The sequence below is a fragment of the Pristiophorus japonicus genome, chromosome 15 (genome assembly GCF_044704955.1).
Source record: "Pristiophorus japonicus isolate sPriJap1 chromosome 15, sPriJap1.hap1, whole genome shotgun sequence".
Taxonomy (NCBI): Eukaryota; Metazoa; Chordata; class Chondrichthyes; family Pristiophoridae; genus Pristiophorus; species Pristiophorus japonicus.
In genome coordinates this window covers 170,483,956-170,511,376 of record NC_091991.1, presented here as the reverse complement: position 1 = coordinate 170,511,376, position 27,421 = coordinate 170,483,956, and the positions used below count along the sequence as shown (strand labels likewise).

Below are 27,421 nucleotides of genomic sequence, written 5' to 3'. Positions count from 1 at the left end.
CAACAACCCACCCTTTCTCTGCTTTTTATTAAAAAAACATGTAATTAGGAATGCAAAAGCACAATTATGCACGGCTAGGTCAGATTTTTTTTTTTTTAAAGTGTACTTCTCACTCCATTAGAGCCTCCCTGATCACGCAGCATTTTTTGGGCTAAAGGAAGAAAAAGGCAAATGACACCCAATCCCGCCTGGCTGACCACGAAAGTGTCTGCAATGTCAGCTCAGAATAGGAAGCCCCAACCCCACGCTGATCTGTCCTCTGTTCCCTTTTGGACAGCAACCCCAGCATCACTTGGCATCTCCCTCGAATGGCAAAACTCGGCTCAGAAACGCGCTTGGCGTGAGGTAACTTCTGCACTTTTGTCAACTGGTCAGCAGATACGCAAAGCGCACTGCATCAACCAAGCGCTGCGGCTTTTTAATATTGGCAGAGGAAGTGGCTTGCCCGAAGTAAAAGGAAGCTCTGAGCTATCGAGAGCAAGAGGACTTTCAGAAGACGCACAAAAATCTCGCACCTCCGCCCCCCCCCTCCCCCCGCCGACAAAATGTAAAGCACACAGGCTGAAAAGTAAAAATCCGTGCGTGCGAGATTTCACTCTGAACACAACCTGTGCGTGCGCTGGCTGGACAGGGGGAGCGAGAAAACCGAGCCAGGCCACTGTGCTCTTAAGAAAAGGGACACAGTCGGGTTTATTCAAAAGCAGCGTGTGTTTTGAAAGCGAAACTGATCGAATTTATTTCAAATAAACAGACCTCCCTTTTATTGAAGTGGCTGAGAGAACAGTTAGCCTGGCTGTTCCACTGAGCAAGCAACGCCCTGAGAGAGGAAGTATCAGACACTTCCTCACTATGTTGGCAAGTAAGCCACCCAAAGTCGAACCGAGAGGTGAGTAAAAGCAAATCATTTAAATTCCATTAAATACTTTGTAAACTGTCTGTTGCCGTATTTTAATTTAGTAAACTGTGCAATCGTGCCTTCTACTTTAGTCTGCGCAATACTAAAAGTGCAGCCACTGAAAAGGACGTGGAATTGATGCTCTCACAAACCAGAATATGTCTGCTGAGTGCATTGCAGTACATTAGGCCCAGGATCTCGACAGGATGGCTGCAAATACTTATGCAAAAGCTGTGCTTTTCTGCAGGGAACTGAACCAATTTTTAAATCAAAAGCAAAATACTGCGGATGCTGGAATCTGCAATTAAAAAAAAACCCCAGAAAATGCTGGAAATACTCGGCGGGCCAGGCAACATCTGTGCAGCGAGAAACTGAGTCAAAGTTTCGGGTCGGTGACCCTTCGGCAGAACTGGAAAAGTTTTGAGATGTAACTGGTTTTTAAAGGAAGTGCGGGGGGGGGGGGGGGCAGGGAAAGAGGGAGAGGTGGAAAGAACTCAGTGATGATTGGAGAGAGGGGGGGGGGGTCGGGGGTGCTGAGATTGGAAGTGTTGTCAAGCTGAAAGTTAGGTTTGTAACCGGCGAGGTTCGGAAAGTGGAGGTCTGGTTGGCATATCGCACCCCGTCCTATTTACACAGCTGGGTGTGCACGGTACAACAGCAAAATACTGCGGATGCTGGAATCTGAAATAAAAACAAGAAAATGCTGGAAATCTCAGTGGGTCAGGCAGCATCTGTGGAGTGAGAGAAACAGAGCTAACGTTTCCGGTCGGGGACCCTTCGTCAGAACTGGAAAAGTTTGAGATGTAACAGATTCTTAAGGAAGTGCTGGGGGCAGGGAAAGGGGGAGGGGAGGAAAGACCAAAAAGGGAAGGTCTGTGATAGGGTGGAAGGCAGGAGAGATTAGAGAGACAAAAGGGATGGTGGGCACAAAACGAGATGGTAATGGCAGAAGTTAGGAAACAAAAGATGAGTCTAGATAGGGTGTGAATGGCGGAATCACCACCAGCTGCCACGGGAAAGTTTTAATTAATATGCTCTTTCCGAATACAGAAACAAGACACAACCAGTACTTCTTACTAAATTTTAGATTTACGCATATAGTCAGTCAGTCTTCCAGTTGTGCATCGATGGCATGAATAGCAACTGCCTTGTGTTTTGCACAAATGATTCCGAGATGGTATCCGTGCACCATTTGTTGTCCCAGAGGTGCCTTTGTTGATCTGACCGCAGCTCTTGGGGCAAAGTCACCTTATTGAAACATATAAGATACTGAGGGGGCCCGACAGGATAGATGCTGAGAGGATATTTCCACTCGTGGGGGAATCTCGAACTAGGGGGCATAGTTTCAGAACAAGGGGCTGCCCAATTAGAACTGAGATGAGGAGGAATTTCTTCTCTCAGAGAGTCATGAGTCTGTGCAATTCTCTGCCCCAGAGAGCTGTGAAGGCTGGGTCATTGAATAAATTTAAGGTTGAGATAGACAGATTTTTGAGCGACAAGGGAATAAAGGGTTATGGGGAGCGGGCAGGGAAGTGGAGCTGAGTCCATGATCAGATCAGCCATGATCTTATTGAATGGGGGAGCAGGTTCGAGGAGCCGTATGGCCTACTCCTGCTCCTATTTCTTATGTTCTTATGTTCGAGAGTTCTGCCGAAGTGCTTTGAGCATGTGCAGAGTTGCGCGCGCGCACACGTGCAGTTACAAACAATGTCCGTTCTCATTTTCTTTTTGGCCCCTATAACGGACTGCGGGCAGGCCGTTCAAAATTCCACGCACGCACATTTTTTTCAATTTCGAAGCCAGCTCGCTGCGCAGCAAAAGGGGAACATTGGTGACAAGTGGTCAATGAGGAACGACAGAAGTGGCAAGAAGAATATCGGGGGGTGGCGGGGGGGGGAACCGGGGGTAGTAGTGATTTAGAGCAACATTACCTGGAGTGATCCTTTATCTTCTGCCGTGCGTTGTAATTAATCGAGCACTTCTAAAACTAACATAGACAAATGATTCTTCCAAGCACTGGTCGCTCTATGTGCAAACATGATTCAAGAAAGAACTTTGTCATCTTTTTTCTGCAATGCTTTTTAAATCATTAGAGATGAGTGTTCAGGATATTGCTAGACACAGTAAAGTTTCATCTCTATTGATTTTTTTTCCAATTTAGATCTTCAGCGGTATAGGTATGTTGTGGGCAAAAGCCACGTCCAATCCGAGCTGACTTAAGGCTTCAAAATGACCAGTAGAACCACACAGCACAGAGGGAGGCCATTCGGCCCATCCTGCATGTGCCGGCTCTCTGAAAGAACGATCCAATTAGGCCCACTCTCCTGCTCTTTCCCCATCGCCCTGTAAACCTTTTCCTTTTTAAGCTTATATGCAATTCCCTTTTGAAAGTTACTTTTGAAACAGCTGCCACTGCCCTTTCAGCCAGCACATCCAGATAATAGCAACTCGCTGTGTAATAAATTCTCGCCTCATTTTCCCCCTAGTGTTTTTGCCAATTATCTTATATCTTAAATCGACCCTCCCACCAATGGAAACGTTTCTCCCTATCCACCCGATCAAAACCTCTCAGAATTTGGAGCACCTCTACTAAATCTCGCTTTAACCTTCTTTGCTCTAAGGAGAACAATCCCAGCTTCACTAGTCTCTCCATATAACTGAATTCCCTCATCCCTGGTACCATTCTGGTAAATCTCCTCTGAACCCTCTCCAAGGCCTCAATGTCCATTCTAAAGTGTGGTGCCCAGAACGGGACACAATACTCCAGCTGAGGTCGAACCAGTGATTTATAAAGGTTTAGCATAACTTCCTTACTATTGTACTCTAGGCCTCTATTTCCATTGTACCGATAGATTTGTACTATAAATTGAATTGTATTGGTTGCCTACTTGATTTATTGGGATCACTATAGCCTTGACGGTTAGGTTATGCAGTTACCAAGGATCCCACATGCTATTTTAACATAGAAGCAATCTCATTCCTATTTTAGGATCAATATTTTGTGCTCACTGGATTTTTGGCTTTGATGATTTCGGGCGGGCGGGGGGGGGCGGTAAAGTTTGCACTCTGGAACAGTTAGCGCCTCAGTCATCAAAATTGGGCAGCTGGGCCCTGAGTGTGGGGTACAGCGCGAAGGGAGGCGTTGTACACCTCTCTTAGGGCGTTAGAAAGGGAAACTCCCGAGCTAAAGAGCCCCCGTTGTGACACTGTGTTAATGGTCAATGGCCCCCGTTATGACACTGTGTTAATGGTCAAGGGCCCCCGTTGTGACACTGTGTTAATGGTCAAGGGCCCCCGTTGTGACACTGTGTTAATGGTCAAGGGCCCCCGTTGTGACACTGTGTTAATGGTCAAGGGCCCCCGTTGTGACACTGTGTTAATGGTCAATGTCCCCCGTTGTGACACTGTGTTAATGGTCAAGGGCCCCCGTTGTAACACTGTGTTAATGGTCAAGGGCCCCCGTTGTGACACTGTGTTAATGGTCAAGGGCCCCCGTTGTGACACTGTGTTAATGGTCAAGGGCCCCCGTTGTGACACTGTGTTAATGGTCAATGTCCCCCGTTGTGACACTGTGTTAATGGTCAATGTCCCCCGTTGTGACACAGTGTTAATGGTCAATGGCCTCCGTTGTGACACTGTGTTAATGGTCAAGGGCCCCCGTTGTGACACTGTGTTAATGGTCAAGGGCCCCCGTTGTGACACTGTGTTAATGGTCAATGTCCCCCGTTGTGACACTATGTTAATGGTCAATGGGCCCCGTTGTGACACTGTGTTAATGGTCAATGTCCCCCGTTGTGACACTGTGTTAATGGTCAAGGGCCCCCGTTGTAACACTGTGTTAATGGTCAAGGGCCCCCGTTGTGACACTGTGTTAATGGTCAAGGGCCCCCGTTGTGACACTGTGTTAATGGTCAATGTCCCCCGTTGTGACACTGTGTTAATGGTCAATGTCCCCCGTTGTGACACAGTGTTAATGGTCAATGGCCTCCGTTGTGACACTGTGTTAATGGTCAAGGGCCCCCGTTGTGACACTGTGTTAATGGTCAAGGGCCCCCGTTGTGACACTGTGTTAATGGTCAATGTCCCCCGTTGTGACACTATGTTAATGGTCAATGGGCCCCGTTGTGACACTGTGTTAATGGTCAAGGGCCCCCGTTGTGACACTGTGTTAATGGTCAAGGGCCCCCGTTGTGACACTGTGTTAATGGTCAAGGGCCCCCGTTGTGACACTATGTTAATGGTCAAGGGCCCCCGTTGTGACACTGTGTTAATGGTCAAGGGCCCCCGTTGTGACACTGTGTTAATGGTCAAGGGCCCCCGTTGTGACACTGTGTTAATGGTCAAGGGCCCCCGTTGTGACACTGTGTTAATGGTCAAGGGCCCCCGTTGTGACACTGTGTTAATGGTCAATGTCCCCCGTTGTGACACAGTGTTAATGGTCAATGGCCTCCGTTGTGACACTGTGTTAATGGTCAAGCGCCCCCGTTGTGACACTGTGTTAATGGTCAAGGGCCCCCGTTGTGACACTGTGTTAATGGTCAAGGGCCCCCGTTGTGACACTGTGTTAATGGTCAATGTCCCCCGTTGTGACACTGTGTTAATGGTCAAGGGCCCCCGTTGTGACACTGTGTTAATGGTCAAGGGCCCCCGTTGTGACACTGTGTTAATGGTCAATGTCCCCCGTTGTGACACTATGTTAATGGTCAATGTCCCCCGTTGTGACACTGTGTTAATGGTCAAGAGCCCCCGTTGTGACACTGTGTTAATGGTCAATGGCCCCCGTTGTGACACTATGTTAATGGTCAATGGCCCCCGTTCGAGTTTTTAGCTCCCGAAAATTGGTGTATCTGGCCGTACAACCAAACCGTTTTACTGCTCAGGGTTGGTTGGAGTGATCATCGGGAGTAGACCTTGCCTGCGGCACACTGCAGTGTGTTCTAGAAATGCAACACGGGCAAGCCTCACTCCACAATGTGGGCATGCAATCATAAAATTAGAGCTAGGCCGCTCGGAAGTGAATCAGGAAGCACATTGTTCACACAAAGGGGAGTGGCAGTGTGGAATTCTCTTCCCCAAAAGGCTGTCGATGTTTGGGGGGGGGGGGGGGGGGTGGGGGGGAAGGGTTGAATTGAAATTTTCAAGACTGAGATAGACAGATTTTGTATTAGCTACGATGTATCGAGCCCCCTAGCATTCCCTCCCTGCCAAAAGAACACAAAGCTAAAAGCCAGACACAAACGCTTGTTTGACCAATCCATACGTCAAGGCCAATGGGTCAACCTCAAGATCAAATTAAAATCCGTGAATATTATGAGATACGTAGACTACCATATTACATTCTGAAGGAATAAAGCCCTATTTTAGCTCAAAACATTTGGCACCAACATATTCAGGCTAAACTGGCACGAGAGAAATCAAACACTTTTGTTTCAGAAGTTCTGACGAGCAGTGATTCAGACACACTGTGCAATACTTACAGAGCCTTCTTCAGAGCATGCAAACACAAACGTCACCTGTACATACCTGTAACAAAACAGAGAATCAATCAGCTTAGTGTTACAATCACAACAACTGTATCTTTCCTTGTTCCCAAGACTTAGAAAGTTAATTGAAAAAACCCTCAACACTTCAGCGACGATAAATTCTGGGAAATGTTTTATTTTATCTTTTTACACATTTTTCATTTCCCCTTCATCCCTCCCTCTGGCACAGCTGATTCACAAGAGGGGACGCTATTTGGAGATATGAGCAGGGAGCAGGGCTTGTAGGAAGACTTTGAGAAACTGCAGACACTATTCAATTTCGGCTTTCAGATGAGACGTTAAACATTTGCTCTCTCAAGTGGATGTAAAAGGTCGCATGGCACTATTTCGAAGAAGAACAGGGGGAGTTATCGCCAGTGCCCTGGCCAATATTTATCCCTCATTCAACATAACAAAAAAAAGAGATTATCTGGTCATTATCACATTGCTGTTTGTGGGAGCTTGCTGTGCACAAATTGGCTGCCGCGTTTCCCACATTACAGCAGAGACTACACACCAAAAGTTCGAGGAAGGTGCTATATAAATCCAAGTCTGCCTCTCTGTCTTTCTTTCAACGCCAGCTCACATTCAGTTACTGACGACCGCATCATCAGCCAGAATCAATCCTTATTGCCCGTCATCTTTGATCCATTATCCCCTTCCCCACGGGTACCAAACACCATTATTAGCTGTGAGAACTGACATCAACCTGCCCTTGAACCCGCAAAGGCTACAAAGGAATGTATGACAGAGACCCACGTTGACTAAACTGCGTTTTCTTTCTCCTTATTCCCTCAGAGCAGCGACCTCTGTTCTACCCTACCTCATCACTGAAGGGGAGGGGAGAAGAGGGAGACAGGTCTGGGGTTGCCACCCATGTTCTACTATCCAATGTCATCAATCCCCGACACCAACAGGCCCAACGAAAAGAAGAAACAAACTCAATAGTTGTCACATCTAGTAATACAAACAATTTAGAATCGATAGGCAATGAATTAATTAGGCCTTTCATTGTTTATGGACTCCAAATCAACAACCTTCTTGCCGTGCCTCAGTGGGTAGCACGCTCGCCTCCGAGTCAGAACGTTGTGGGTTCGAGTCCCACTCCGAGGACTTGAGCTTGTAATCTAGGCTGACACTCCCAGTGCAGTGCTGCACTGTCGGAGGTGCCATCTTTCAGATGAGACTTTAAACCGAGGCCCCGTCTGCTCTCTCAGGTGGACGTGAATGATCCCAAGGCACTATTTTGAAGAAGAGCAGGGGAGTTCTCCCCAGTGTTGTGGCCAATATTTATTCCTCAATCAACATCGTTAAAACAGATTATTTAGTCATTATCTCATTGTGGTCTGTGCGTAAAATGGCTGCCGCGTTTCCGACATTGCAACAATGACTACAATTGGCTGTGAAGCGTTTTGGGACGTCCTGCAGTTGTGAAAGGCGCTGTCTTGCCTGGTGGATCTTGATTACTAATCTACCAGCTACATCAATCAGCTCAGCCTCTTGAAATAACAGGCATGTTGATCAACTTCAGACGCACTGTGACTAGTGCGGTTCATTTTTGACCACACTTGCCGCGCACAATTCTTCTGCTTCCTCCTTTTCTAACAGCACACGCGTTCATCCCGATCGCTCGCCTACAATCCAGGGGTTGCTAACCTCCAGGACTGCCCTGGAGTCTCTGGGAATCGAAGATTTGTCTCGTGGACACCGCTGAGAGCAACACCCAGGAGAAAAATCATTGGGATATTTAAAAAAACGTTCTCTTTTTTTTCCCCATTTTCTTTTTAACACGTTTTCTTTCTTAGTTATATAAAAAAATAATTGGAGATTGGGAAATAAAGGCTGTTTGACCAGGTGGGGTGATTGGAGGCTGGACGTCATGTGATGAAAGCTCCAGGAATACGTCCAACCTTATTGGCAACCTGACTGCAGTCTGACTAGCATCTTGTACATCCATTTTTTAAACCCCCCTGCCTTTCTATTTTTATCTCTTTCCCATTCCGCCATTCACACCCTATCTAAACTCGTCTTTTGTTTCCTAACTTGTGCCGTTCCCATTTCGTTTTTTGCCCATCGCCCCTTTTGTTCTCTCTAATCTCTCCTGCCTTCCACCCTATCAGAGACCTTCCCTTTTGTTCTTTCCTCCCCTCCCCCTTTCCCGGCCCCCACATTCGCTTAAAAACCCTGTTACATCTCGAACTTTTCCGGGTCGGACGAAGGGTCACCGACCCGAAACATTAACTCTGTTTCTCTCTTCACAGATGCTGCCTGACCCGCTGAGATTTCCAGCCTTTTCTGTTTTTATTTCAGATTCCAGCATCCGCGGTTGTACCGTGCTGTTGTACCGTGTACACCCACCTGTGTAAATAGGACGGGGTGCGATATGCCAACCAGACCTCCACTTTCCAAACCTCGCTGGTTACAAAACTAACTTTCAGCTTGACAACACTTCCAATCCCAGCCCCCACCCCCACGCCCCCCCCACCGACCCCCGCCCAGCCCCTCTCTCTAACACATTGCTGCACAGGCAGGCTAACCGTTACCGAGTTCCCAATGCTTGCCCCGTCTTAACTTGATTGCTCTTAAAATTAGAAGACCGCAAAGCACCATTCTTGCTGAAAAGGGCCTCAGCCCCACTCTCTTCATTCTCCACTTCATCCCTGACATCCCTCCACCCATTCTCATCGGCAAAGGGACAGAGTACACGGGTTGGCAGGTGGTGCAGAAGGAAGGGTTTCAGGTTTCTAGAGCAGGCAGACATGTTCTGGGGCAGGCAAAAGCTCTGAAGCACCTAAACTGGAATCAATGCCCTTGCTGAGAAAGAAAATAGTGAGGGATTTCCAGGGGTCACAGTCTCAGAATAGGGGGTCGGCCACTTAGGACGGAGATGAGGAGAAACCTCTTCACTCAGAGGGTGGTGCGTCTTTGGAATTCCTTACCCCAGAGAGCTGTGCAAACTCAGTCTTTGAATATATTCAAGACGATGATCGATAGCTTTTTGAATATTAAGAGAATCAAGGGATATGGGGACAGTGCAGGAAAGTGGAGTTGAGATAGATTAGCCATTATTGAACGGTGGAGCAGGCTCGAGGGGCCGAATGGCCTACTCCTGCTCCTAATTCTTAGTTACAAAAGCAAAACATTGCGGAAATCCGAAATAACAGCAGAAAATGCTGGAAACACTCAGCAGGTTCAGACAGCATCTGTGGAGAGAGAAACAATTAACGTTTTCAGGCCGGGGGACCTTCATGGACCCGAAACATTAACTCTGTTTCACTCGCCACAGATGCTGCCTGACCTGCTGAGCATATCCAGCATTTTTTGTTTTTATATTAGGGAAGGATTTAAACTGGACATGGGTGAGGCAAATCATATAGCATATGGGGGAGGGGGCAGGGAGAATAGTGAGGAGGCAAAGCAGCCAGAGTAAATTACAAGGGGTATTGAATATTTAACTTACGGCAGATAGGAGAGAGTGGAAAGTGTGTGGGGGGGGGGGGGGGAAGGATAATGAAGGAAGGAACAATAAAATAGAAGAGAAAGAGGTTCTGAGCAGCGCGTTTATGCACAATCCAGTTAATTTAAAAAAAATCTGGAATAAAAAGCTCCTATCGGTAATGGTGACCATGAAACTCCAGATTGTCGTAAATACCCATCTGGTTCACTAATGTTCTTTAGGGAAGGAAATCTGCCGTCCTTACCCGGTCTGGCCTATACGTGACTCCAGGCCCACAGCAATGTGGTTGACTCTTAACTGCCTTCTGAAATGGACTCACCACCTGTTATATATGCACAATATAGATATACTCTCTGTGTAGTCACTGTATAGTTGCATAAGATGGAGACTTGTTTACCGGAGTTACCATCAACAAGGTTCACACTTATACACTATGCTGGCACCACCAGAGGGCACAATTGGTGGAGGCCCAGGGGTCACCTGTACACCACAGGTACCCAGGTATAAAAGGGAGTCCATCATGTGGTATCCTCACTCTGGAGTTATATTAAACGGACTAAGGTCACTGCAGTTCAAGTGCAATACTGTGCCTCGTGGAGTCATTATCAGAGCATCTAAAGACATACCACCAGCTTCTCAAGGGGCAATAAATGCTGGTCTTGCCAGCGACGCCCACATCCCGTGAACAAATAAAACAAAACTGTGCAAAGCATTAGAAATAATGTTTGGAAACTAGAGGCTCTAATTAGAATGGAGAGACATATCATAGTCTGGAGGAACACTTGGTTTCAGCTAGGTTGACGCTGGAAATTAAATATTCCAGGCTTTAACATTTTCAGGAGAGATTGAGATGGATAAAGGAAGAAAGAATGAATTAAGAACCAGATTACAATCATTGAGGGGACAGATTTTTTAAATCTTGTTGGCAGTGTGTAGACAGAGTCTATTTGGTTTAAGTTAAGAAATAATAGGGATGCTTTATCATACTGAAGGCACATTACAAGATGCTGAATAGTGAGAAAGAGAGATTTGCAGTCGTAACAGAGTTCTGATAATGAGGGACTTTAATCAGTACGCTATAAGAAAATCAGCAAGATCCCAACCCGCCCATTTCGTAAATCAATATTTGCAGTGTGTGATGTGTCCCCCCGCCCCCCACCGTCTCCCCACATCCCGTCCCCTCCCCTCCCCATCACACTAGAAACAAGTGAATGGAATGTCATGATGATGATGATTTCAGGTTGCCCTGTACAGCTTTTATAATGCATGGGGAAAAATGAGGCGAGAATTTATTACACAAGTTTGTTATTATCTGGTTGTGCTGGTTGAAAGTGCGGTGGAAGCAGTTTCAAAAGTAACTTTCAAAAGGGAATTGCATACATGCTTAAAAAGGAAAAAGTTGAGGTCTGTGAACCCTATTTTAATTACAGTAGTTCTCTGAAAAACAACCGACTCCCACCATTGTTGGGACTTTGAGATGAGGCAACATATCCTGGAAACAGGCGGCTGATTATAAACATCAAGCTGAGGCAAGAATTCCATTTCCTTTTTAAGAGGAAATTCTCCAGAGCAGGATGACTCAGTTAAGAATCGGGTGCATCTGCATTGCGTTTTATAAAGTAATTGTAAAACATATAGTTTACATTAAACTGCAGTGCAGTAAAAAGTTCATTAACATCCTCTGACATAAACCATAAAGGCCGCTCTGACTAAAACCCAGGAGAAATAAAGGATTAAAAATAAAATTCCAGCTATGGGGCATGTACTCGCATAGTGCACCGCTGCAGAGAGAAATTAGGGGGAACAGATTAAAACTTATGCCTTCCAAATATTGGCTCTATCATTCTTCGCTTTCTGACCGTACCCTGGGACAGATGGTGCTCCCTATTTATTTTTAAATTTAGAAAATCTTGAATTAGAAGTTGGCTCTGGCAATGTTTGGTTATCTCCCAGAAACCTGATCACTTGTTTGGCTTTTTGTGATGTGTTTAGTTACTGGAGTTGGAGCGCAAAGAGGCAAAAATATTAGGCTGGGTTTTCAAGCCCAGATTTACAGGGAAGAGAAGCCAAGGATTGCACCAGCAAACCTTTCCCTCTCTCCCTTATACAGTGCCTTTCACAACCACATTTCAAAGCGCTTTACAGCCAATGAAATACTTCATTGTAGTCACTGTTGTAATGTGGGAAACGCGGCAGCAAATTTGAACACAGTAACTCCCACAAACAGCAATGTGATAATGACCAGATAATCTGTTTCTGTTATGTTGATTGAGGGATAAATATTGGCCAGGACACCAGGAAGGACTCCCCTGTTGTTCTTCGAAATAGTGTCATGGGATCTTTTACATCCACCTGAGGGAGCAGATGGGGCCTTGGTTTAACGTCTCATCCGAAAGGCGGTCCCTCCGACAGTGCAGCACTTCCTCAGCACTACACTGGAGTGTCAGCCTAGATTTATGTGCGCAAGTCCCTGGAGTGGGACTTGAACCCACAACCTTCTGACTCAGAGGCGAGGGTGCTACCCACTGAGCCACAGCTGGCACTGTCAATAATAAACACGCAAAAAGAAAGTTAGTCAAGCTCACCCCCAGTTTCCTTACCCCAGTAAAAGAGGGACCAATTTTCTCCAAATATTTCCCTTGTGAAAACATAAGGCGATAACAGAAAGATCGGTTTGTGAATTAGAATATTTGTTCCCATGCCCAGTTCTGACTGCCCTGACCAAGCGGTCAGACATAACAAGGAACGGTACGGAGAGTGAAACCACACAGCTGCCATGGGTTCCACGATGGTTTGCTGCCAATCAGAGCCTGCTTTATGCTTACTTGCGCTGGAACACGAGAACATAAGAAATAGGAGCAGGAGTAGGTCATTCAGCCCCTTGAGCCTGCTACCCCATTCCTTCATCATCATAGGCAGTCCCTGGAAACCGGGGAAGACTTGCCTCCACTCTAAAAGTGAGTTCTCAAGTGACTGAACAGTCCAATACAGGAATTAGAGTCTCTGTCACAGGTGGGACAGACAGTGGTTGGAGGAAAGGGTGGGTGGATTGAATTATGAGGAAAGGTTGAGGAGGTTGGGCCTCTACTCATTGGAATTCAGAAGAATGAGAGGTGATCTCATCGAAACGTATAAGATTATGAGGGGGCTTGACAAGGTGGATGCAGAGAGGATGTTTCCACTGGTGGCAGAGATTAGAACTAGAGGGCATGATCTTAGAATAAGGGGCCGCCCATTTAGAACTGAGATGAGGAGAAATTTCTTCTCTCAGAGGATTATAAATCTGTGGAATTCGCTGCCTGCGAGAGCAGTGGAAACCGGGATATTAAATACATTTAAGACAGAAATAGACAGTTTCTTAAACGATAAGGGGATATGGGATTATGGGGAGCGGGCGGAGAAGTGGAGCTGAGATCTTATTGAATGGCGGAGCAGGCTTGAGGGGCCTTATGGCCTACTACTGTTCCTATTTCTTATGTTCTTATGAAAGGGTGGGTGGGGAGTCTGGGTTTGCCGTACGCTCCTTCTGCTGCCTGCGCTTGGTTTCTGCATGCTCTCGGCGACGAGACTCGAGGTGCCATGGGATCCTTGCAAAAAGTTCACGGCTGATCATCTACCTCAACTTCAATTTCCTGCACTATCCCCACACCCCTTTGAGCCAAATTACCCCTGTAATGTCAGTTTGGCTCCGTTGGTACCACTCCCAGTTGGGTCGGAAGGTGTGGGCTCAAGCCTCACTCCAGAATCTGAGCATCTAATGTCGGCTGATGCTCTAGTGCAGGACTGAGGGCGGGGGGGGAAGGGTTGGGGGGGGGGAGGCTGTAGTATTAAAGGTATCATACTTTAAGAGATGTCAAACGAAGGGGCTACTTGTTGTGGTGATTCCTATGGATCCTAAGGCACTGATTGAAGAAACACGGGGAGTGTTCCAGTGTCCTGCTCTTCTCAACAAACGTTACCAAAAAACAGACCGACTGGCCAAACCATCTCATTGTCTTCCGCAAACCTCGCTGTGCTCAGAATGGCTGTCGCACTGCCCACATACAAAGCAGCCTCTGGGCCTCAAAGTAATTCACCAAATGTAAAGCACTCAGGCATTTCTGAGAGAGGCACGACGAACCCAAGTCGTCTTCTTCATTCTTATTTTATCCAAACACCATTTCAGACACACTGAAACGTTTCAGGACACCAGTGAGGAATTGGTGACAGACAAACAACAACAACTTACACCTTTAACATAGTAAAATGTCCCAAGTAGTGTCAGCTGTGGCTCAGTGGGCAACACTCTCGCCTCTGAGTCAGCAGGTTGTGGGTTCAAGTCCCACTCCCGAGACTTGAGCACAAAAATCTAGGCTGACACTCCCAGTGCAGTGCTGAGGGAGCGCTGCACTGCCGGAGGTGCCGTCATTCGGATGAGACGTTAAACAGAGGCCCCGTCTGCCCTCTCAAATGGACTTAAAAGATCCCATGGCACTACTTTGAAGAAGAGCAGGGGAGTTATCCCCGATGTCCTGGCCAACATTTATCCCTCAATCAACGTAACAAAAAAAAAGGCAGATTATCTGGTCATTATCACATTGCTGTTTGTGGAAGCTTGCTGTGCGCAAATTGGCTGCCGCGTTTCCCACATTACAACAGTGACCACACTCCAAAATTACTTCATTGGCTGTAACGCGCTTTGGAATGTCTGGTGCTCGTGAAAGGTGCTATATAAATCCAAGTCTTTCTTTCTTAACGTAGTAAAATGTCGCAAGGCGCTTCAGAAGAGGGTTAACGTACAGATTTTGACAAAGCCAGTGGTACTGCTCAGTTGAACAGGACACTCGCCTTCCTTTGATCAGTGTGGAATGATGGTTGGTCTCGCCACTTATCACATCAGTTGTCTTCTCTGAACAAACTAGAACTTCCTGGTATTTGACAAACATTCCAGATTACACCATTAGTCAGTGAGAGTCATGCTTACCCGCATGTATATGTGGGATCAGGGCTAACCGCCACTATCTGAACCACACAGTGCATTTCTATTTATCTTTGGTTGAAGGACATTAGCTCAATGTATTTAACATTCCAGGAAAAGAAAAATAAAGACGTGCATTTATATAGCACCTTTCACGACCACCGGATGTCCCAAAGCGCTTTACAGCGAATGAAGTACTTTTGGAGTGTAGTCACTGTTGTAATGTGGGAAACGCGGCAGCCAATTTGCGCACAGCAAGCTCCCACAAACAGCAATGTGATAATGACCAGATAATCTGTTTTTGTTATGTTGATTGAGGGGTAAATATTGGGGTTAGCTCCCCTGCTCTTCTTCGAAATAGTGCCATGTGGGGATGTACATGTGTGGGTGTGTGCGTGGTTGGGGGGGAGGGGTGTTTGGGGGGGGGGGTGTTTGGGGGGGTGTGTTTGGGGGGGGTGTGTTTGGGGGGGGTGTGTTTGGGGGGGGGGGGGGGGTGTTTGGGGGGGGGGGTGTTTGGGGGGGGGGGTGTTTGGGGGGGGGGGTGTTTGGGGGGGGGGTGTTTGGGGGGGGGGTGTTTGGGGGGGGGTGTTTGGGGGGGGGGTGTTTGGGGGGGGTGTGTTTGGGGGAGGTGTGTTTGGGGGTGTGTTTGGGGGGGGTGTGTTTGGGGGGGGGTGTTTGGGGGGGGTGTGTTTGGGGGGGGGTGTTTGGGGGGGGTGTGTTTGGGGGGGGTGTGTTTGGGGGGGGTGTGTTTGGGGGGGGTGTGTTTGGGGGGGTGTGTTTGGGGGGGGTGTGTTTGGGGGGGTGTGTTTGGGGGGGGTGTTTGGGGGGGGTGTTTGGGGGGGGGTGTTTGGGGGGGGTGTGTTTGGGGGGGGTGTGTTTGGGGGGGTGTGTTTGGGGGGGTGTGTTTGGGGGGGGTGTGTTTGGGGGGGGGGTGTTTGGGGGGGGGGTGTTTGGGGGGGGGGGTGTTTGGGGGGGGTGTTTGGGGGGGGGGTGTTTGGGGGGGGGGTGTTTGGGGGGGGGGTGTTTGGGGGGGGTGTTTGGGGGGGGGTGTTTGGGGGGGGTGTTTGGGGGGGGGGGTGTTTGGGGGGGGGGTGTTTGGGGGGGGGGTGTTTGGGGGGGGGGTGTTTGGGGGGGGGGTGTTTGGGGGGGGGGTGTTTGGGGGGGGTGTTTGGGGGGGGGTGTTTGGGGGGGGGTGTTTGGGGGGGGTGTTTGGGGGGGGGTGTTTGGGGGGGGGGTGTTTGGGGGGGGGTGTTTGGGGGGGGGTGTGTTTGGGGGGGGGTGTGTTTGGGGGGGGGTGTGTTTGGGGGGGGGTGTGTTTGGGGGGGGGGGTGTTTGGGGGGGGTGTGTTTGGGGGGGTGTGTTTGGGGGGGGTGTGTTTGGGGGGGTGTGTTTGGGGGGGGTGGATGTGTGGTGTGTGCGTGTGGTGTGTGCGGGATGGTGTGTGGGGGGGGTGTGGAGGGGGGTGTGTTTGGGGGGGGTGTGTTTGGGGGGGGGGTGTTTGGGGGGGCTGGATTTGTGGTGTGTGGGGGGGGGTGTGTGTTTGGGGGGGCAAATGTGGTGTGTGGTGTGGTGGGGATGTACATGTGTGGGTGTGTGCGTGGGGTGTGTGCAGGGTGGGGTTGTGTGTGTGGTGTGTGTGGGATGGTGTGTGGGGGGGGGTGTGCGTGTGGGGGGGGTGGTGTGTGCGTGTGGGGGGGTGGTGTGTGCGTGTGGGGGGGTGGTGTGTGCGTGGGGGGGGAGTGGGTGCGTGTGGGAGTGGGTGCGTGTGGGGGGGGGGTGCATGTGGGGGGGGGGTGCGTCTGGTGGGGGGGTGCGTGTGGTGGGGGGGTGTGCCTGCATTGGTCTCAATCAGTCACCTTCGAACTCATTTTAGTGTGGAAGCAAGTCATCCTCGACTCTGGGGGACTGCCTGAGAGAGAGAGAGAGAGAGAGAGAGAGAGAGAGAGAGATTTTTGTGCTCAAGTATCTGGCGTGGGTGTGGAACCCACGACCTTCTGAGTCTGAGCCGAGGAAATACTCCACCACTTAATTTACTTTAATGTGCTCAGAGGTGTTTCCTTACACTCTGCTCTACATCACTGTAGCTCCACACAGTCTCATTATAAGGTTAGATGAAGAGGTGTGGAAGAGGAGCCTGTTGAGCATAAACCCCAGCAGGGACCCACTGGGCCGAATGGCCTGTTTCTGCGCTGTACATTGTTTGTAATTCATTCTTATTAGCATTATAATTCAAGATTCTGTTAAAGGTATAGGCTTCACTGATGTTTTTATCTGACACATTCCTTCCACTAATGCAGCAAAATTTGTTATACTTCTTTCTTAAAATCTCTGATGTCTGCGCTCCTCTAATTCTGCCCACTTGTGCATCCCTGATTATAATCATTCAACCATCGGTGGCCGTGCCTTCTGTTGCCGAGGTGCCAAGCTCTGGAACTCCCTCCCTAAACATCTCCGCCTCTCTACCTCTCTTTCCTTCTTCAAGGTCAAACATACCTCTTTGACCAAGCTTTTGGTCACCGGTGTTAATTTCTACTTATGCGGCTTGGTGTAAAATTTTTTATCTCATAATACTCCTGTGAAGCGCCTTTGGATCTGTCACTACGTTACAGGTGCTATAGAAATACAAGTTGTTGTTGTTGTATATTTTTCAAATCAATTTAAACTCCCTCGGGTTTGAAAAAATATACTTTTGAGCCAGTGTGTGTTTTTACTTCACCAGATCTAATCCCATCCACCGCTGCAGGCCACCCCCACACTCAGTGGGTAGCTCACTCGCCTCTGAGTCAGAAGGTTGTGGGTTCAGTTCCTGCTCCAGAGACTTTGAGCATATAAATCCAGACTGACACTCCCAGTGCAGTGCTATGGGGGTGCTGCACTGTCGGAGGTGCCGTTAAACCGAGGCCCCGACTGCTCTCTCAGGTGGTCATAAAAGATCCCATGGCATTATTTCAAAGAAGAGCAGGGGAGTTATCCCCGGTGTCCTGGCCAAGATTTATCCCTCAGTCAATCCAACAAATCTGGTCGCTATCACATTGCTGTTTGTGGGAGCTAGCTGTGCGCAAATTGGCTGCCGCGTTTCCTATATTACAACAGCGACTACACTCCAAAAGTACTTCATTGGTTATAAAGCGCTTTAAGATTTCCGGTGGTCGTGAAAGGCACTATATAAATGCAAGTCTTTCGTTCTTAATCGGAAAAGCAGAGACACAATTCATAATTTGTTTTTATTTTAAATCTCACTAAAAGGAGTCCAGCCTTCCTACCTGGGCCATCTTCTGTATTTCCATGGCATTCTCTCACTTACCCTTGGCTCCCAGCATTCCCCTATCTCTGTAATCTCCTTCAGCCCCACAACCCCCGAGAGATCTGCACTTCACTAATTCTGCCCTCTTGAACATCCCTGATTATAATCGCTCAACTATCAGTGGCCGTGTCTTCAGCTGCTAAGGCCCCAAGCTCTGGAATTCCCGGCCTAAACCTCTCTTTCCCCCTTCCTGACGCTCCTTAAAACCTACCTCTTTGACCAAGCTTTCGGTTACCTGCTCTAATTCCTCCTTCTGTGGCTCCGTGTCAAATATTTGTCTTATAACGCTCCGCTGAAGCCCCTTGGGACGTTTTACTACGTTAGAGGCGCTGTATCAGCACAAGTTAGTGCTGTTGTTGCTGGGTATGAGGGTGACCGTGAGCCAAGGTTCGGCAAAGGAGCTTGATGTTTCCACATCCCAGCCTTTGAAATACTGGAACGACTGCCCTCCCTGATCAAGAGGTCAGTCACCTCATGGTGAGCTTAATTTCACTTCAAACTTTGTTTTGTAATTCGAGCTGTTTTCAGTTTTCACGCTGATCGTCCAATATTGCAACTTCTGCCAATGTACCATTGCATTCCAAAAATGTCCCTGTGTCAGTGTGCAAGCGTAAGAAACGTGATGTAGTTTGGCACATCTACTGAATACAGTGCTGCATTTTTCAGCTGAATACTCCAGGATGAAGCCTCCCCCCAGTGACTTTTGTGCGGTCTGAAGGATCCCTTGCAATGTCATTTGGCAGCAGGGAGGGCAATGTACAATTGGCGGAAATGACCATTTTTCTTAATTTAAATGTAAGCACGAGAGCAGTAACGAGACAGGGACAGTAGAAGCGTTGTCTTTACTGGTTAGACCTCAGCTGGGGTTGGGTGTGCAATCCTGGGCTCCGCACTTGGGAAGAATAGCAAAGCCTTGGCGAGGGCGCAGAGGAGATTTACTGGAATGGTATCCGGGGAGTGGGGGGGGGGGGGGGGAGGTGGAGACACTGCAGAAGTTGGGACTGTCCTGCTGTCTGTCTGCTCTCGCCTCGGATGGGCGGCGATGAGCTCTTCCGGGCAGGCGGCCAGCGCCCCACCGGGGGCTCTTGGGGCCGGTTTCGGCGGAGCGCGGAGCAACGCCCCTGGATGCGACATCGGCTCAATTTGTGACTCCCGCCCGACCCATAGCGCCGCGTGAAAGCGGGCGGACCGAGCGCTAGCGGCTGCAGTGAGGTAAGTAATGTCCACCTTCGGTGTGCGTCATTGTTTTTTTATGTTGTTCTATTTGCGATTTATGTTGTGGTGGCGTGGGCTATGTATTGGGCATGTTTTTGGTGGGGGTGGGAGTTTTTTTTCTCCCCAGGCCTCTCTCGGAGCGCTCCCAAGTCGACTCTTTTTAGCTCGGGATTTACACTTGCTCAGCCGGCCTAGCGCCCTAGTAGAGGTCTCCCTTAGCGCTCCGCCCCACACTCAGGGCCCACCTGCCCAATTTTGCTGAGACTCAGGCGCAAACGTTTACCAGGCGGTATCGGGACCACCCCACCGCCATTAACGCCCCGAAATCCTAAAAGCCGAAAATCCGGCCCCATGGTCTCTTTCAAATGACTCCAAGTTTCCAAAGAGGAGATTCTTTGTAATCTTCCTACATTACAACAGTGACAACAATTCAAAAGGTATTTTATTGGCTTTGGAACATCCTGAAGTCATGAAAGGACTCTGTGTAAATGCAAGTCTTGCTTTGCTTCACATTCATCACAGGCGGTCCCTTGAACGAGGATGACTTGCTTCAACATGAGTTCACAGATGTTTCAATGAAGGACCCGATATTCCAGTCCTGAACTCCAGTTGAGGGGGTGGAAGATGCCTGTGCGTGGATTTTATTTAACGTGTGGTGACCGTTGCACATCAGCCACCGCACGGGCTCGACAGAGTTAGGCCTTTATCCAGTGGCAAGGGTTAACCAGGACGACTGGAGACCTGCTCTGCTGCACGGACCTAGTGCGCACACATATCGCACAGTGTGGGCTGGTCCGTGCTGCCCTGAGGCCCTCGGCTCTTCTGGGCCCCGTACCCTCATTCTCCGCCACAATGTTCCAGGGTCCGGCGCTCCAGCTCTATTTATAGCCCCGACCTGCGGTGGTGGTCTCACACAGGTCAGGGCGGCCCACAATGTATTACCCCTTCATATTACCTCTCACTCAGAACACTAACAGCAAGTAATCGTGCTGAGTGATTAGCCAGGAAGGCAAATTGCTGGACGATTTACACATTAATAACGACGCGTGCCATTAAACTAACCGTTATTTTGGCAGCAAAATCTGAATCATTGTGTCTTAGCTTTACCTGTCCGAGCACCTGACTTTATTGCAATAGAGCTAGAAAAAAAAACACAATGCTGCCACCTTGTGGGTGAACCATTCATGTACATTCAGGGTTGCATGGCCATCCAGTCCATTCAACCAGCAGATCTTTCTCCCCACCATCGCATCCAGTTGCTTTTCCAGGAGGGACATGATGGCGGTGGTTTTGAAAGCGCGTCGGAGAGCACCCGAGGCGGACGAATTATTCATAATGTCAGCTAGCACTGGGAGCCAGGAAGGGAAGCTGAGTGATCAGCGGTTTCGTGAGAACGGAATCAATGGAACAGGAGTTGGGTCTCGTGGACAAGAGGAGCTCAGAGAAGGTGTGACGGGAGAGAAACCAGAGCGGGAATACGGGTTCAGGGCTAGGGTTTCAGAAAACGGTTGGGAGTGGAGAAAAGAGAGTTATCAGGATCCAAGAGTAATGGATAGTTTTGGCATAGAAGGATGGAGGGCCAATAGCACTTGGATGCTTTTTATATGGACTTTCAGAAAGCATTTGAAAGGCACAGTGTCAGCTGTGGCTCAGTGGGTAACACTCTTGCCTCTGAGTCAGCAGGTTGTGGGTTCAGGTCCCACTCCAGAGACTTGAGCACAAAAATCTAGGCTGACACTCCCAGTACAGTGCTGAGGGAGTGCTGCACTGTCGGAGGTGCCGTCTTTCGGATGAGACGTTAAACCGAGGCCCTGTCTGCTCTCTCAGCTGGACGTAAAAGATCCCGTGGCACTATTTCAAAGAACAGCAGGGGAGTTATCTCCGGTGTCCTGGTCAATATTTAGCCCTCAATCAACATAACAGAAAGATGATCTGGTCATTATCACATTGCTGTTTGTGGGAGCTTGCTGTGCGCATGTTGGCTGCCAAGTTTCCCACATTACAACAGTGACTACACTCCCACAGTACTTCATTGGCTGTAAAGCGCTTTGAGAAGTTCGGTGGTCGTGAAAGGCACTATATAAATCCAAGTCTTTCTTTTTTATTTTTATGCTGATGGCATAGAAAGTCACGTAACCAAATTTGCCGATGCCGCAAAGATAGGCGGCAGTTTAGGTGAAAGCATAAAATGACAAAGGGATAGCGACAGATTAAGTGAATGGGCAAAACTTTGGCAAATGGATTCCAATGTAGGGAACTGAGAGGTCATCCACTTTGGACCATAAAAGGATTGAACAGGGTACATAAGAACATAAGGGTACTTTCTAAATGGTGAAAAGTTAAAAACAGTGGCGGTCCAAAGGGACTTTGGGGGGGGGGGGGGGGGAGGGGTGGAGGGTGCAGGGGTGTCCAGGTACATATATCATTCAAATATCATGAACAGGTACAGAAAATAATCAAAAAGTCTAATGGGATGCTGACTTTATATCTAGAGGACTAGAATACAAGGGGGTAGAAGTTATGCTGCAGCTGTACAAAGCCCTGGTTAGACCACACCTGGAGGACAGTGAGCAGCTCTGGACACCACATCTTAGGAACGTTACATTGACCTTGGAGGGTGTTATGTTTAGAATAACTCCACAAGACTGTATACTGTAAGCTCAAACTGTTGTGACCTTGGTCTCTTTAATGTAACTCCAGAGTGAGGAAGCAGCATGGTAGACTGCCTTTTATATCTGCTTGCCCGGGATATGCAGGTGACCCTTGGGTCTCCCACAGGTGCGTCCCCTGGTGGCAAGTCTCACACATTAGTAAAGTTTACATACATAACAGAGGGAGTGCAGTGTAGGTTCACCAGACTGATTCCCGGGATGGCAGGACTGACATATGAGGAGAGACTGGATCGACTGGGCCTGTATTCACTGGAGTTTATAGGGATCTCATAGAAGCATCTAAAATTCTGATGGGACTGGACAGGTTAGATGCAGGAAGAATGTTCCCGATGTTGGGGAAGTCCAGAACCAGAGGACACGGTCTAAGGATAAGGGGTAAGCCATTTAGGACTGTGATGAGGAGAAACTTCTTCACTCAGAGAATTTTGAACCTGTGGAATTCCCTCCCGCAGAGAGTTGTTGATGCCAGCTCATTGGATATATTCAAGAGGGAGTTAGATATGGCCCCTATGGCTAAAGGGATCAAGGGGTATGGAGAGAAAGCGGGAAAGGGGTACTGAGGGAATGATCAGCCATGATCTTATTGAATGGTGGTGCAGGCTCAAAGGGCCGAATGGCCTACTCCTGCACCTATTTTCTATGTTTCTATGACTTCAATCATTGTGTTACGAGGAGAGATTACACAAATTAGGGTTGCAGTCTCTAGAATTTAGAAGGTTAAGGGGCGATCTGATTGAAGTTTTCAGGATATTAAGGGGAACAGAGAGGGTAGACAGAGAGTAACTATTCCCGCTGGTTGGGGAATGTACGACTTGGGGGGCTAAAGTCTCAAAATTAGAGCCAGACCTTTCAGGGGTGAAATTAGGAAACACTTCTACACACAATGGGTAGTAAATGTTTGGAATTCTTGACTGCAAACAGCAATTAATGCTAGAGTAATTGTTAATTTTAAATCGAAGATTGATAGCTTTCTGTTATCCAAAGGCGGGTTATATGGAGTTAGGTCGCAGATCAGCCATGATCTAATTGAATGGCGGAACAGGCTGGAGGGGCTGAATGGCCTCCTCCTGTTCCCATTTTCTCCAGCCAGATCTGGCGATGGATGGCTGAACCAGTTATGCAACAGACAGGCTTGAGGGAGCTAAAATGGCGGTCATACCAGGAGGGGGAAGAGTGGGAAGGAAACCAAAGTATAAAAGTGGAAAGTTTGTGACAAAAGAAAGAACTTGCATTTATATAACACTTTTTATGACCTCTGGATATCCTAGCCAATGACATCCAGAGGTCATAAAAAGCACTATGTAAATGTAGGGGATGTGATAGCCAGTTTGCACACAGAAAGCTCCCACAAACTACAGGAATAAATGAGCAAATAATGTGTTACTGATGCTGGTTGAGGGATAGATATTGGCCTGGACAGTGGAAGAACTCCCCTGCTCTTCTTCGAATAGTGCAGTGGGATAATTTACGTCCACCTGAGGCGGGCAGACGGGGCCTCGGTTTAACGTCTCATCCGAAAGACGGCACCTCCGACAGTGCAGTACTCCCTCAGCACTACACTGGGAGTGTCAGCTAGCCCTTGATCATGTGCTCGAGTCTTCAGAATGGGGACTGAACCCACGACCTTCTGACTCTGAGGCGAGAGTGCTGCCCACTGAACCGAGACAGACTCAATCTTTACCTCTGTTACAAGGCGACAAAATATTTTTTGGGGGTAGACAGAAATTAACTCGTCATCTTCTTTGTTCTTCACAGGTTGAAAACTGAACTGTTGGGCGATTTTCCTCAACTCATTTTGCTGAATCGAATGCCATAGATTAGAATTCAGGATACAAACTGGCCCCGCTGAGCAAGTCAATCTACCAGTGAAGAGTGGAGCTGCAACAATGGCTTCACAAGAAACTCCCCACAATGTGTCCCTTCTCTCCGATTACTTTAACTTCACTCACTCTCCCTCCGACAATAACAATTCAACACACACCCCTTCAGCTTCTGACAATTCGATATTCATTGAGACGATCAGAGCACAGCAGCTAATCTCAAGATGTGTTTACGGCTACAGCGTGTTTGGACTTGCTGGGCTCCTAACAGGCATCTACATCCTCGCCATTTATATCGGAAACTACAGGAGGAAAAGGAAATTCGAAACACTCGACGTCATTCTGTTCTCCCTGACGGTGGCAGATCTCACACTCGTCCTCTTCTCGCTCACTGACATCGTCAGACCAGAGGTCGTAGAGACCACCGCTCTCGGCTGCGCAGTCCTCTCATTTTTCTTCAACGTCCCCTACTTCTACACGGAATACATTCACGTGGCGATTTCCATCTCCTTGGCGTGCGACCACGTTGCGCTGGCGAGGAAAGCCCTGAGCCGGCCGCACGTTTCCATCGCAGCCGCGGCGGGACTGAGCGTCCTCTTCTCCATTGTGGTCGCGGCGCTGACTGGGGCCGGGCGGGACCCGGGCAAGGCGGTCGACTGCCACGTCGACCCGCTGGGGGCCCCGCGAGAGTACGGCGCCGTCAAGTTCACCTTGGGGTTCCTGATGCCCACGCTCCTCCTCCTGAGCTCCGTCCTGCTCTTCCTGGTCCGTTACACGTGCCGGTGCGACCTGCAGGGCTGCCGCGAGCGCGTGCACCCGCACCGGGCCTTCCTAGCGCTGGCGACGGTCACCTTCGCTTGCCGGCTCGTCTACAACGTCCTGCTGCTCCTTCGACCGCGAGCGGGGGAGGGGGACCACGGTGCCCACATCCGGCGCCAGACCATGGCGACCATCGGAGAGTTGGTCATGTTTGCCGGGAGCTGCCTGTGCCTGGTGTCCGTCGCCGTTTTTCACGAGATGAAGAGGGACGCGGCCATGGAAACCTTGAGGTGCATCACCGAGCCCTGCCGACTGCTCAGCACCAACAGAAACCACATCGCCATGAACCCCAACATTGAGATCAAGGAACAACCCGAGGAAAGGGCTTCTCTCGACTGAGGCAGAAGCCCATCTCTCCTCCCAGACAGCAGGACATTCTGTAACAGCCAACTCAACCAAACCGCTGATAAATTCTGCTGCCTCATTCTATCCTACTAAAAATATCTAAACTTTTGAGTGGACCAGGCCTATAATTGAGTAGACTAGGCCCATATTCCCAAGAGTTTAGAAGAATGAGAGCTGATCTCATTGAAACATATAAAATTCTTCCAGGGCTTGACGGGGTAGATGCAGGGAGGAAGTTTCCCCTGGCTGGGGACTCTGGAACCAGGCGTCACAGTCTCAGAATAAGGGGTCGGCCATTTAGGACAGATGAGGAGAAACTTCTTCACTCAGGGTGGCGAATCTCTGGAATTCTCTGCCCCAGAGGGCTGCGGAGGCTCAGTCTTTGAGTATATTCACGACGGAGATCGATAGATGTTTGAATATTAAGGGAATCAAGGCATATGGGGACAGTGCAGGAAAGCGGAGTTGAGGTAGAACATCAGCCATGATCTCATTGAATGGCAGAGCAGGCTCGAGGGGCCGAATGGCCTACTCCTGCTCCTAATTCTTGTGTAATTTTTTTTTTTGAAGGAGGGTTTCATCCGTTTCCACCTGCTTGGGTTGGGGTGGGGGTGGGGGAAGAACATCCCTGAATTCTTTTGGGGAACAGCATTGGGTGTCGTGCTCCCAGGTACCGAAATTCAGTAGTTTCTCTGCAGCAAAATTGGGGTTACCGCCCCCAAAAGGAAGTGGAGCGCAATGTCGCGTCCTCCATTTCCTCTCGGGGGGGGGCAGGCGGCCAGGGCGCTAAGCGCGCGGCAATTTTCCAACGCCAGGCGAAGCGCCGTGCAGCGCTGGCGGGAGCACGGGACCCCTCTCCCCTCCCGTTGAAGGAGATGAGAAACACTGCGAGCTCTGCACCCGGGGCAGCGGGGTGTGCCGCGGCTGCTGCTGCGGAGCGCCGGGCTGCAATATGGCGGCACGGACCGCGCGAAAGCCACAAGGCAATTGCCGCGACCGGTTAAATCAGCCACGGAAAAAAAAAAAAAATGCCACAACGCACCTCCCCTTTAATTTTCGAACCCCGCGAGTGGAGTGTGGCCGGGCACGGACTTCGCCCGCGGCGGCCTTGCAGGACCATACATTCAAAAAGGAGTTAGATATAGTCCTTACTACTAGGGGGATCAAGGGGTATGGCGAGAAAGCAGGAATGGGGTACTGAAGTTGCATTGAATGGCGGTGCAGGCTCGAAGGGCCGAATGGCCTACTCCTGCACCTATTTTCTATGTTTCTATGAACGCGGGATTTCATGGGAGGCACTAACAGTCCCGCGCGAGAAATCGTCTGCGCGCCCCCCCCCCCCCCACCCTCCTACGGGGGTCTCAATCCTCCTGCCAATGCCAGGCTGGAAGAGACTACAGTGAGGTACATGGCAGCTGCCTCAGACTGACTTTGTTTATCTCGATGGGAAGGGCTTCATCAGTAGAGAGACGGACAAACTTTTGAATGTGGTTCATCAGTAGAACAATACCAAGTCCTGAACACTGACTATTAATGATGGGGGTGGAGGAGGGGGGGGGGATTAGCCAGGAACAAGTGAGAGCGCGACATACAGTATTGATCGATCCTTAAAGTCACACGGCAATAGAAAGGATAATTCTTTTCTTTGGTTGAGCACCAAGAACGGTTTTATGTGCAGTTGCTGCAAGATGTCTAAACATCATGAATGAATCAGGCTGCAGAATGTAGGCTATAAGTGGCAAAGCTATAGGTTCTGCGGAGTAGCGACCGCGAAAACTGCGGGATTCGTTGCTTCTTTCTCACAGCCGATTGGCCAAGGAGGCCACAGGTTATACAACTTGCACAGCGCGGTAACTCCAAGGCGCATGGACCGGGAAGAGAAAAAAAACCCACATTCTATTCTAGCGGTCAATAAATCCACAGAGCGAGCCCTGCACCTACTGCCGGCAAGTCATTATGGGCCCAAGTTTCCACATGATTTGCGCCTGATTTTTAGGAGCAACTGGTGGAGAACGGACTATCTTAGAATTCGCAATTCTCCACATTTTTTTTTCTGCAGTTCTAGTCAGGTAGAACAGTTCTACTTTGGAACAGAATTTTTTCTTTAAAAAGGGGGCGTGTCCGGCCACTGACGCCTGATTTGAAAGTTTCCACAGTGAAAACGTACTCCAAACTAAAGTAGAATGGAGCAAGTGAAGATTTTTGTAGAACTGAAAAAACCTGTTCTACACATTAAAAAATCAGGCGCAGGTTACAAATTAGGCATCCAGAACGAGGTGGGGGGGGGAAGGGAACTCATTAAATTCTACAATAAATCCTTATTTATACTTCTACAAATATTATACAAATAAATCCAACCTGAATAAACATTTATAAGCAAAGAAAAGATTAAATAAACCATCTTCCTACCTGTGT

At 48.9% G+C, this 27,421-nt stretch overlaps 2 protein-coding genes across 3 annotated transcripts in view; one reads left to right on the top strand and one right to left on the bottom strand.

Moving 5' to 3' along the window:
- LOC139281246 (uncharacterized protein C7orf50 homolog) overlaps positions 1-27,421 on the bottom strand; it is a 435,290-nt gene that overhangs the window by 241,027 nt on the left and 166,842 nt on the right. The gene's annotated exons all lie outside the window — the stretch shown is intronic.
- LOC139281244 (uncharacterized) lies at positions 533-27,262 on the top strand. 2 transcript variants are annotated; one of them, XM_070901300.1, is made up of 2 exons: positions 533-886; positions 23,778-27,262. In XM_070901300.1, exon 2 carries the CDS (start codon positions 23,909-23,911, stop codon positions 24,998-25,000), a length of 1,092 nt encoding a protein of 363 aa, XP_070757401.1. In that variant the 5' UTR covers positions 533-886; positions 23,778-23,908; the 3' UTR covers positions 25,001-27,262. The 2 variants fall into 2 exon arrangements, with proteins under 2 accessions (XP_070757401.1, XP_070757402.1); XM_070901301.1 differs by lacking the exon at positions 533-886 and adding an exon at positions 19,118-19,347.